Source organism: Armigeres subalbatus, chromosome 1 (genome assembly GCF_024139115.2).
Source record: "Armigeres subalbatus isolate Guangzhou_Male chromosome 1, GZ_Asu_2, whole genome shotgun sequence".
In the NCBI taxonomy this organism is placed as follows: Eukaryota; Metazoa; Arthropoda; class Insecta; order Diptera; family Culicidae; genus Armigeres; species Armigeres subalbatus.
Window position 1 is genome coordinate 84888671 of NC_085139.1, and position 13336 is coordinate 84902006.

General features: G+C 40.3%; 1 protein-coding gene across 1 annotated transcript in view; it reads right to left on the reverse strand.

Moving 5' to 3' along the window:
• LOC134227721 (twitchin-like) overlaps positions 1-13336 on the reverse strand; it is a 107914-nt gene that overhangs the window by 48499 nt on the left and 46079 nt on the right. Inside the window, 5 exon segments of the mRNA XM_062709380.1 lie at positions 6679-6882; positions 7174-7309; positions 8364-8505; positions 8583-8745; positions 9019-9040. Coding sequence (XP_062565364.1) covers positions 6679-6882; positions 7174-7309; positions 8364-8505; positions 8583-8745; positions 9019-9040 — 667 coding nt within the window.

Genomic DNA, 13336 nt, shown 5'->3' on the forward strand with positions numbered 1-13336 from the left:
AGTACTTTGCGTAAGCCTTGGTTGATCTGGTAGCTACCGTGAGCTGCAGTGTTACGCAGCATGATATAAAACTGTAACAGTTATTCTCTCAAGCTTGGTATTGCTTGTAGAAAAAACTATAAATCGGGTAATAGTTGTACCAATTTTCATTATGTGATTTTTGGAACAGTTCTTTACTATTTTGAGAATTCCGTGCTCCAATTTCGGGTGGTTCTGCATTTGAAGTTGTTTTACACAGCTGTTTGACAAAACTTTGATCGGAAAATGGTCAAGAATGAAGCGTTATAATAACTTCTACGTGATGAATTTATAAATAATCCAGGTTAACGCTAGCGGTAATGGCCGCCAGGTTGCCTGCGGGTTAGTCTCTGACTTGACATTTCTGGAGGTCAACTGCACCCACCGCTACGAGCATCCTGAACAATGTGGCTTAAAAGAAGGTGCTGATGAAGTGAATTCAAGCCTTCTTATATACCACATTGATCAAAATGCTCGGAACAGTTGGTGCAGCTGACCTCCAGAAATGTCAAATCAGAGACTAACCCGCAGGCAAGTGGGCGGCCATTACCGCTTACGGAAAACTTAATAACATAAGAAGTTAAGTTTCACAGTTTTGAACGAAATTTTAGTTGCTCTAACAACAATCTGAACCAATTTTATAACTGCCTTTGTTAAGAAAACTATTGAACTCAGCCACACAGCATGATAAAAAAAACTGTTACAATTATTCACTCATGCTGGGGATTGCTTGTAGAGAAAAACTATAGAAAGCGGTAAATGGTTGTATCATTGTTCATTTATGTGATTTTTGGCACAGTTCTTCACTATTCTGAGCAGGGATTGAATTCAAAGCGTATTGTAAAAATCCCTCACTTCCTATAAGCACACATGTTCCACATTGGCTTCTGCAACTGATATGTGACCAGATTCAGTCGCAATCAAGTTGCTGTATCCATTTTTGTCTGACTTGTGCTGATCAGGTTATCAACTCTGTATGCACCCATAATATGCAATCATGAATGCATTCATGATATGCTGGCAGAATGCCATTTGGCCGAAGGCCACTAGGCCGAAAGTTGTTTGGCCGAATATACCAATAGTCCGAAAGGTCATTTGGCCGAAAGGATCATTTGAAACATGAAGAATGAGGAGTAAGAAGTGAGACGTCTCACTGCTCACTTCTCATTTCTCACTTCTCACTGTAAAAAGTGAGAAGTGACAAGTGAGTAATGAGACGTCTCACTTCTCACTTCGCACTACTCACTTTTCACAGTGAGAAGTAACAAATTATGAGTGAGAAGTGAGACATCTCAATTGTCACTCACTTCGCGCATCTCACTTTTTACAGGGAGAAGTAAAATATGAGGAGTGAGAAGTGAGACGTCTCACTTCTCACTCCTAACTTCTCACTTCTCACTGTGGGAAGTGAGTAGGGAGACGTCTCACTTGTCACTCACTTCGCGCTTCTTACTTTTTACAGGGAGAAGTAAAAAATGAGGAGTGAGAAGTGAGACGTCTCACTTCTCACTCCTAATTTCTCACTTCTCACTGTGGGAAGTGAGTAGAGAGACGTCTCACTTGTCACTCACTTCGCGCTTCTCACTTTTTTCAGGGAGAAGTGAAAAATTAGGTGTGAGAAGTGAGACGTCTCACTTCTCACTCCTAATTTCTCACTTCTCACTGTGGGAAGTGAGTAGGTAGACGTCTCACTTTTCACTTCTCACTGTGAAAAGTGAGTAGCGTGAAGTGGGTAGTGAGAAATGAGAAGTGAGTATGAGACGTCTCACTTCTCATTCCTCCTTTCTCACGTTTCAAATGGCATGTTCGATCAAATGTCCTATTCGAACAAATTTCCCTTTCAGCCAAATGACCTTTTCTGCTAAATGAAACTTTCAACAAAATTACCCTTTTGGCCAAATGACCCTTTCGGCCAGATGGGTTTCGGCCTAACCCATGACCCGTATGACCCTTCCTCGTAGCATACCGTGCTCCAATTACGGGCGATTCTGACGATACATTAGAAGTTGTTTGTTGCATACTGCTGTTTGACAAAAATATGATCGGAGAATGTTCAAAAATGAAGCGTTGTATAATAACTTCTCGCTGGAGGCGGTCTAGTTCTTTTTTTTCGATCCAGTTTTCTTTGCACTTGTAATGATTCGAAGAGGCTTTTGACTCTCTTTTATCATTGTTTGTTATCTATTGAGAGCGATCTGTGCAAGCCCTGATCCCGAGATAGAATTTAAAAAAATTAGTTTGGATTATAACTAGGGGAACGGTTCGGCACTTCATCTCATAGCTCCTTTTTCCATCTCATCGAAAACAAAGCAATGGAAAGGAATTCGGTTTGTTTCTTACTTTTGTAATTTTTTTTTACCAGTGAGCAAGCGTGTTAGCAAAAAGAAGCGACGAGATTAGTACTGTATTTCTTTGTTTTGCGATGAGATTAATATTTGTACAGTAAGATGGAAAACGGAACAGTTCCCCTAATTGTTAATTTTAATTTTATAACTATAACCATATTATCGATTTGTCAATTGAGGGTGCACATAACAGAATTTAGTAACCTTTTCGTATAGTGAAGTAAAAAAATGTTCATTCTAAAACTTTGCTAACTGGACTATCGAAATTTATAATAAGCGCCATATGAACCTTCGACTAATTATGCCACTAGCAGTTCATCATATACGCAGTTACTTCACCAAGTTTTCAAGCGTCGATGAGCATGTGGTCTACCTATCGGCCTCCTAAGCCCGACGTCCATGGTTTGAATCCAGTCTGCCGCACTTGTTAAACAAATTTATCTTTCATAAGGCAACCTTTTTAATTTCATACCCTTGCCAAATTTCCATAAGGCGAAATTTTTATGTCCCTATGTCTTACTTTTTCCATTTAAGTCTCTTCACTTTATGACACTTATAAAGAGATAAAACAAATGTTGTAAAGTTAAGTAAAGTTGGGCAAAGATGAACCGCCTAAACAGATTCTGAATGATGTTGATGTTATTATGTTGGCAGTTTTCATTGTTGTTCAACCCTTCAAAAGCTTTTAATTTCGATATCCAAGTTACCCACCGAGTGAAAATAAATAAGTTGCTTGATGATACTTAACTGGGGGTGTATTGTAGTAATTTTGAGTTGTTTCTAAAACAAATCTAATACATTTTAGGCCTTGCGTTTTAATTCGCCTTAACAATCATTAGTGATAACAATACTTCCCACAAGCATCCGAACAAACATTGGAGGTGGATAAAGCGCTTATATCATGACCAAAATCAGTCTTCTTCGACTAAAAAACTAGCTTATTCAGCTAAAATGGGCTTCGTGGCCGTGCGGTTAGCGACATCATTCGTCTAGGTGCATGTGCTGTGGAGTGTGGGTTCGATTCCCACAGTTCGCCACTGGTCCACTGGATATTGTGTGATTGTCCTGTCCGTTTTCTCATGCTAGATGTTTAGGTGTTCAATCTTTGCGACCTCTGGTCAAAGACGGTGATTCTGTCTTTTTCAACAACAAAAACTATTTGTTGGAATTTATTTACTTTGTTCAATGGGTAGACGGTCTGACAGTTCAATAGGCAGATTTCACCTCACTTTTTGCGCAATCATATATATAATAGCCCTGTTTGTCTGTCCGGTGACTAGCCAACCAGACGCAGCAAGCGGGGAAATTCTCACAAAAAATAAAATATTTGACACTTCAATTCTTTTTTACTATCAGATGCAGAAAACAAAACCAGTGACAACCAGACACGGCATACGATGAAAAAAAAAATCACAGACAACAGACGTTGAAAATTTTGATTTTTTTTTAATGCAGAAAAGAATCTTGCCACGGGCGCTACTGCGTCCACAAATAAACTAGTTATATATAATACACTCTGGTACAAGGTATAAATGTCTCTCCGCTTTGTTATTGAGCGCAAAACACCGTCGAAGAAAAATTCTTCACACAACCAATAATAAATGTTACTTAGGATCTTTTGAAATATTAAACGAGAATTCTTTATGTCTTTTACAGTGGAGCAACAGAGAAGAGCAGATGGTGGCCTTGTTTTACTCAAACTCTGATAGATAGCAATGTGTTTTCCCATAGGAAGGAAGTGCAGAATTTACTTCGACCACGCGAATAGCAATCAAAGGATGGTTGTCAGAATGACAGCATCTGTTATCTGTCAAATGATACGTAAGGGTGTCCACAAACAAACCTCTTCGCCCACTATCTAGAACCATGTTGTTATACTACTGAATAGCCTCCTTTAAGTATCCTTAGCAAACTTCTCATTTCCAAAGCTTCGGAAAGATGGGATTTTACGGATTCTGACGAAAAGTAAGGCCCAATACTCGGGTGATACTCCTTCAAATAAACGGTGCCGCCTACGTAAGCGGATGAAAACCCATTAAGGTGAAGGTGGGTTGAGTACCAAAACAAAGCTTTGAAAGTATTAGTAGGGTGGTTCAAAAAACGACCCAGCTCCACCACGCTCAATCGATTCCGTCCCATGCTCCGAGTGTCCTCCAAAAGCCGATTTGAACAAAAACTGATTGAGCACAAGCAGGTTAAACTTTGTATGAAAGCTAGTATGGGAAACTAAAGCTTTCATTACACTGGCTACAGTGCTTCTCCTCCAAACACTGGCGAAAAGAGAACCCACATAGCTGAAAGCAACATTCCAGAGACTTCACTGAACGCACCTTAGGAAAGATCCGTTGAAATAGAATTTTATACTCCGCTCACCCCCATGTCACACTTTTTGTATGAAGTATCTGCTCCTGGTGTGATAGATATCACAGAAAAATTCTGGATATTTTGTTGTTTGTAATTTGACAGAAAATATATGGGCTAACTGTCAAATTTGCCGTTTCCGTTTCTGTACCGCCGACATTGTATTTGGGGCTTTATTATCATGCTGAAGATTTGCAACCTCGATTAAAATTGACTCCCAACTATTGGAACGCTCATTCAATATGCATTGTCTAAGGAGTTAAAGCTCTTGAATTTCACCCAGTCATATGGTCTTCCCCTCGCCAGCGCCCAATCACGGAGTGCCATAATCAGAATAATGTAAAATTCAACCTCGTCATATCAACTGCCATACAAACCTGAAACGACCTGTGCACGGTAAGCCCCTATTCAAGCCGACCGAAACCAGCGAACGACACCCAAAATATGAAACATAATCGACTGAGCGTGGCGGAGCAAAATCAGTTTTGAACCACTCTGTTTATTAGTTTGCTGCTATCGGTACCGGTGTTACACACTCGCTCCGCGATCAGTTTTTAATCATTTTCTTCGGGCAAAAATTGCAGTTTATATTAAGTTTTCGCTTCAAACAAGTGACTTATTCCAAAAAGTGAAGTTTAATTTGCATTCCATCAACATTTCGGGCTGCTCATGTGCGGAGAAGTGTGTAAAAATGTGATTTTTTCAATGCCCTTTAAAAAGAAGTGAAGTACAGTGATAAACCCACCAAACCGCGGACGGCTGTTAAATTGTCACGAAACTGCTGGTTTATGCTATATTTCGAGCCGAAATACATAGTACTCTTTGAAGAAACATGTTAATTATCACGGGAAGTACATAAATATACTGTGAACAGGTTAGTAATCTGAATATTAAACTTTTTTTCGATGCTGTTCGATGAATTCGAATGCTGGTGGGAGATCAGTGCGGGAGGTGTGGGATTGACCCGTGGAAGGTCCGGTGACATATTGACTGCCATCGTGGTACTCTTCCAACTATGTCCTTAAACGAAAGGCGTTTCCAACCCGAGCAAAGTTTGAAATCAAATTGAAATCAAAATTTGCTGTTATGATGTCAATTATTTGATAACTTCAGTTGATCTCGTTTTGTATGGATTAACGATTAACACAGCAGAAATGAGAGCATATTTTGACACTGTGAAATCATACTGAAAACAAATCTTGCTACCAATGAAAGCAACATGATTACTAAATTTGTTATCATAAGATTTTTAATTTGATAACAAAATGAGTATTCAATTAGATTTTTTATGAGCATTCATAACAACAACAGCATATTTTGTTTGCAGATTTCTTTTAATCTTCGTTAAACACACTTTAGATAATCGACAGCATAATTTGATGTAAAGCTACTATCATTATGATAACTGAGGAATGCATATTGACAACATATTGCGATATCAATTTGTATTAACTAACAATTGACATAAAATTTTGTTTTCAATATAATCTCAACAGCAGAGCTTAATATTAATTTGCTCCCATTTTGTTAACCGACTTTGCCTGGGAATATATCAAATTAAATGTCCTACTGTCATTATACCGAAGAATAGTAGTCATACAAAACACATATGGAATCAAAAAGATTTACTGTCTATTACGTTAATGCTAGCAACCCTATAACCATAAACGCATGAATATGCATGAAATCGTGAAAATAATACTGGCATCACTTGAACTTTTTGCTTGCTTTTTATGGGTGTGAAATGTAAGCAAGTCGAATTGGAATCGCCTTTGACAGTTCGATTGGATAAAATATAGCGTCTTCGCCGATCTCTTATTGTAGTATTTCTAGTTAATGCGATTAAAAATATCTGAAAGCTCAACCATTTGCAATCCTTAACCTAAAATTCATACTATTAACCCGCCTATCAGGTTGTTCCTACGTTTTAAAATAAAATCGACAAAACACTTACACAATCTTCGCACTGGAGTCGAAGTTCAGATTAATGATGGCGGACGAGTCGCCGTGTTTGTTCTTCGCCGAGACGTTGTACACGCCCCGGTCCAACTGTTTCACGTCCCGGATCGTAAACCGTATCAGATAGCAATGGTTTTGGTCTTCCTCGGTTTCGCTACTAAACCTGCCACCCATCTGAATTTCGTTCTTTTCATGGAACCTGGATATTGTGGATAACGAGGACGTTTTTGAATCGACCGAAAAGTGTGTTATTAGCGATATTGTCGCACTAATAGGGAAATTTGGTTTTGGGAGTATTCAAACTGTTTTCAAAGAACACTTCAAAGGTCAATATTGATATTGATCTTAAATTTTGAAGTTGTCTATTCTATTAAAAAGTCTAGTTCAAAACCAATTTCGCCCCAGATTTATCAACTCGATTTCGTCGTAGGAATGAATTAAATAAGTGAACAAAAAAATAAAAGGAATTAAACTGAGAGGTAACACTTGCCATGTGTATGTTGGTTTCGGATCACCGATACATCTACACTCAAATACAATATTCTTTCCGTCGTCCGATTGTCGTGTGACAGGTCGTTCTGTAAAGGCAGGCTTGAACCCGTCTGCTGGCACTGGGACTTCCTCACCTAGATCGCGGGAAAAGAGAGATAGAGATAAAGCGGAACGAAAGGGGAACGGGAAACAAGGTTAAGGAACAGGGATGGTACATGTGGATTAGATCAGTATCTCACATTTACGTTTTTTATTGTATGGGATACCGGCAACTTGGTACATAATCTCTCTCAATACATTTATTTTAGGAGGAATTCAAAAGAGCGCTTTTTCTTCAACACTGTCACCCTATATCTGCTCAATAACAGTCTTTAATTGATTTATTTTAATTCATAAGATCATTGCTTGGCCACATCAGTGTGATTAAAACACCCACCCCATCTACCGGTTGAAAGCGACTTTTCATTTGCTTTGTTTTCTACATACAACAATTTGGCCGATATTGTTGTTACGATAGCAATTACAGTAGTATACAGAAAGTAGGAACAAAAAATACATGAAACTATGAAAACAGCAGGTAAAATGCAACACAACTTATGTACAAATTATAAATAAGTGAAAACAAAATAATGGGATTAAGATGAACATTTCTAAGTGAAAGAAAAACTAAATACTTCACGAAGTAGAAAAAAATAGAAGGATCACAGATTTCGCAGTCGACGAAGGGTACAAAACGTGTCATAACATTGCGTAATTTACTTTATCTCGTAATAAGGAATTATGTTCGGTTAAGAATAAATTTATAAAAGGTTTGAGTTGAATCCTTCCTGAATAAAAGAGGATATTGCATCAGAGCGGCAAAATTTTAAAATTATTATGGAACATCTGTTTGCTTGTATCTAGGGTTTATATCAAGTGAACACGTAGACGTAGACGGAGGTTCATTGAACAGATTTTACATGTAGGATTGTACATTTTAAATACGTCTGCTTAATCTGTGATCATCGTTGGAAAATAAATAAAAATAGAAGAATCTAAGAAAAAAAGATAAAATATAGAGAAGGGCAGTATATTTTCATGGCAACAATTGTTTTGTAGAATAATTCCAGGGTAGATGAATAGAACACCCAATCAAAAATTTAATTAGGAAAAACAGTGGCGCACATTCACTCGACTCAGAATACTCACTGTCGAAGTTCAAACTGATTGTCGCGCTCGATTCGCCCAGCTCGTTTTTGGCCGTCACCTTGTACTTGCCGGAATCCTCGAACGACACGTTGTCCACCTCCAGCGTCGCGAAGTACAGCTTGCCATCGTTTTGTACTTTGAACTGACGAACCAAAAAGTTATGAAGATTGAAAAATCGACAACACTCGTAGTGCGCATGTGGGTCCGAATAGCACCTACCTTATGCCTTGGGGTGTTATCGATCACTTTGCTGTTGTGGGACCACCTGATCTGTGGTTTCGGATCGGCCTGAATCTGGCACTCGAATATTAACCGCTTGCCGTCGTTCTCCTGCTGGATCGAGGGCTTCTTGATGAAGGTCGGTGCGAGTCCGTCGATTTGTCTGCGAGCGGAAATTTACAGAATTAGTATTTAAGAATTTACAAGTTTGTATAAAACAAGGCATGCACAGTGCATAAGAATTAGTTTGAACTCAATTTAAAAATATTTCTTTAATGGCGGACAAGATTTCCCAAATAGTCTCAGTATTTCATGTTTCTGAGTACAATACTTTATCAGAAATCATAAAATGAAATAAACAATGTAAGTGTAGTTACAATCGACTTTTCAAGAAATTCTGAGACCATTCGACAATAAATAAAATGCAAGCACTTACCGCTCTCGCTTATCTATCCTCTCTGCGAATATGGCATTATTTGTTTTCCGTATGGTTTAGAGTTGTTGGAAAAGCGGCATTCGAGCGAGCAGTTTTGGCATTATTGTTGCAAACGTGGCGATGCAGCGAAAGCGTGAGCAATTTCGTTACGTTCGGGGGTTCATAAAAGCGTTGAAAATAAGCAATCATTGAAATTGATTCGATGGCACTTGGGTAGGATATCAAACATTAGTTGCATACATTGTACGGAAACCACATAAATGAAAACACACATCAAACATAAAACGTTAACAGGAATCACCGTAGCGTGGGGATATTACTTACTTTTCTACGGGCTCATCGACGGCTGTGGGGAGGATGGATGTGCACGATCACAGGTTGGTAGACACAGCGTGATTACGACAATTGGAACACAGATGAGGTTTTCGTTAACCACGTTGGACACAGTACATGAAATAGAAACAAAAGAACAATATTAAGTTAGTTAAGTTTTGGTTGGCTTTATAGGTCCACTGTTCAAACTGCAACAAGCTAATTCAGTGTTATTATTTTCTAATTTTCCATTACAGCTGGCATATTTAATCTTGTTGTTCATTGGATCCCGTTAGAAATATATTCGACAGTTCCAGATATTTCAACACAAATGCTTGGGCAAAGGAGACCTCAGCAGACAAAAAACAAGTTAAATAGAGATTTATCTGAAACATTTCGTTGCATAAATAAACGAATTTTCTCGGCAGGCGTACAGATCAAGGACGAAATAGTTTTTCAACAATGAGATGAAAATTGTAAGTGCATTTTACTGCACTTAAAGTGGTGTTTGGAATTTGAATCGAACTGTTCGGAATTTGAGACAATTTTTAAAATGCGTGTTCCGGATTTGAGACAAAGTTTGGAAGATTAAAATCCTTCATTACCGTAATCCGGGAAAACATTGATAATTTTTTATTGCTTTGTAAATATTTCCTTCGTAAGCTTTTTTTCATACATTCAAAACGAGTACTGCTACGTATAACGCTGTTGTTCTTGATTATTTTTTAATTATAAACTTGTTTTAAAAATCTTTCAAGTCAAGTTTTTTGATTTTCAATTTGGGATAACTTTGTAACATTCATCTATAAAGTAAGCGTAAACGCAACGTAAACGTAAGCAATTAAAGTTGGTATCCTTTACACTGAGGCGAAATGAATGGATTGTTTCGAGCAGGCTTCGGCTTTGCAGGCTTTGTACACAATGTGTAGCCTAGGAATCACTTCGAAGGCGAATTTTCAAAGTATATTTTTTTCGAGAAAATCGCTTAGCTCCAATACTTTCGTCGGGACCGTCAACTATGCCGATCGAAATTTCCAAGCGTTAGGTTAGCTGATTGAATGGTCCCGGAAACGAAGATCTCGTCATTGGTAGCGAAACGAACTGAGAACTCCACACGGGACGGTTGGACGGTCAAAGATTCCGCATATCGCTCAGCTGAAATAATCCCACGGTTCTGCTAACTTTCAACTGCCGATGATCGACTGGTTGGTAGTCACAATTACGGAACGGGGAAGGGTCATTTGGCCATTCGGCCGAAAATCATCATTTGGCCGGGGAAGGGTCATTTGGCCGAAACCCATTCGGCCGAAAGCCATTTGGCCGAATGCCACAAGGCCGAACAGACAATTAGGCCGAAACCCATCTGGCCGAAAATCATTTGGCCGAAAGGGTCGTTTGGCCGAAAGGGTTGTTTGGTCGAAAGCGTCATTTGGCCGAAAGTCATTATGCCGAAAGGGTCGTTTGGCCGAATGAGTCGTTTGGCCGAATGGGTCATTTGGAAGAAAGGGTCGTTTGGCCGAAAGGGTCGTTTGGCCGAAATTGTCGTCTGGCCTAATGGGTCGTTTGGCCGAATGGGGCATTTGGCTGAATGCGTCGTTTGGCCGAAAGGGTCTTTTGGTCGAAAGGGGCATTTGGCCGAAAGGGTCGTTTGGCCGAAAGAGTCGTTTGGGCGAAAAGGTCATTTGGCCGAAAGGGTCATTTGGCCGAAAGGGTCGTTTTACCGAAAGGGTCGTTTGGCCGAAAAGATCACTTAGCCGAAAGGATCTTTTGGCCGAAAGGGTCATTTGGCCGAAAGGGTCGTTTGACCGAAAGGGTCGTTTGGCCGAAAAGATCACTTAGCCAAAAGGATCATTTGGCCAAAAGGGTAATTTGGTCTAAAGGGTCGTTCGGCCGAAAGAGTCATTTGGCCGAATAGGACATTTAACTGAATAGTTCATTTGAAAAGTAAGAATTAGCAATGGAAAGAGAGACGTCTTACTTCTCACTCTTCATTTTTCTTTTCTCACTGTAAAAAGTGAGAAGCGCGAAATGAGTAGTGAGATGTCTCACTACTCACTTTGCGCTTCTCACTTATAACAGAGTGAAGTGATAAATGGGGAGTTAGAAGTGAGACGTCTCACTTCTCACTCCTCGTTTATCACTTCACGCTGTAAAAAGTGAGAAGCGCGAAGTGAGTAGTGAGACGTCTAACAGAGTGAAGTGATAAATAGGGAGTTAGAAGTAAGACGTCTCACTTATCACTCCTCATCTATCACTTCACGCTTCTTCATTTTTCTCTTCTCACTGTTAAAAGTGAAAAGCGCGACGATAGTAGTTAGACGTCTCACTACTCACTTTGTGTTTGACAGCACGAAGTGAGAAGTGAGACGTCTGCGAAGTTGGTAGTGCGACGTCTCACTACTCATTTCGCGTTCTCACTTTTTACAGTGTAAAAAGAAATTTCGGCCAAATGACCCATTCGGCTAAATGACCCTTTCGGCCAAATGACCCTTTTGGCCAAACGACCCTTTCGGCCAAACGTCCCTTGCGGCTATATGACCCTTTTGGCCAAACGACTCTTTCGGCCAAACGACCCATTCAGCCAAATGACACATTTGTCCAAACTACCCATTCGGCCAAACAACCCATATGGCCAAACGACCCATTCAGCCAAACGACCCATTCGGCCAAACGACCAATATGGTCAAACGACCCATTCGGCCAAACGACCAATTCGTCCAAACAACCCATTCGGCCAAACGACCCTTTCGGCCAAACGACCGAATCGGCCAAACGACCGAATCGGCCAAATGACCCATTCGGCCAAATGACCCATTCGGCCTAGTGACCTTTCCGGCCAAACGACCCATTCGGCTAAATGACTTTCGGCCTGATGAACCTTTCGGCCAAACGACCGTTTCGGCCAAATGACCCATTCTGCCAAATGACTTTCGACCTAATGGTCTGTTCGGCCAAATGGTATTATATTCGGCCAAACAACTTTCGGCCTAGTGGCATTCGGCCAAATGGCTTTCGGCCGAATGGGTTTCGGCCAAATGACCCTTCCCCATTTGGCCGAATGCCACTAGGCCGAAAGTGTCATATGGTGAAAGGGTCATTTGGTCGAAAGGGTCGTTTGGCCGAATGGGTAATTTGGCCGAAAGGGTTGTTTGGCCGAAAGGGTCGTTTGGCCGAATGGGTCATTTGGCCAAAAAAGTTATTCAGCCGATAAGGTCATTTGGCCGAAAAGGTCGTTTGACCGAAAAGGTCGTTTGGCCAAAAGGGCTGTTTGGCCGAAAGGGTTGTTTGGCCGAAAGGGTCATTTGACCAAAAGAATCATTTAGCCGATAAGGTAATTTGGCCGAAAGGGTCATTTGGCCGAAAAGATCATTTGGCCGAAAAGGTCGTTTGGCCGAAAAGGTCGTTTGGCCGAAAGGGTCGTTTGGCCAAAAGGGTCGTTTGACCGAAAGAGTCATTTGGCCGAAAGGGTATTTTGGCCGAAAGGGTCATTTGGCCGAAAGAGTCGTTTGGCCGAATGGGTCATTTGGCCGAAAGGGTCGTTTGACCGAAAGGGTCTTTTAGACGAAAGGGTCATTCTGCTGAATAGGTCATTTAGCCGAATAGGTCATTTAGTCACATAGTTTATTGAAAAGTTAGAAGCGCGAAGTGAGTAGTGAGACGTCTCATTACTCACTCTGCACTGTTCACTTTACACAGTGAGAAGTGTGAAATGAGGAATGTTAAATGAGACGTCTTACTTCTCACTCCTAATTTCTAACTTCTCGCTGTTAAAAGTGAGAAGCGCAAAGTGAGTAGTGAGACGTCTGTCTTCTCATTCCCAATTTCTCACTTTTCAATAAACTATTCGGCAAAATGTCCTATTCGGCCAAATGACCCATTCGTCCAAACGACCCTTTCGGCCAAATGACCCTTTCGGCTAAACGACTCTTTCGGCCAAACGACCCTGTCACTATGGGGGATCCCCATACAAGCGAGCGGTCAAAAATAAAATTGGACTTTTAAAGTG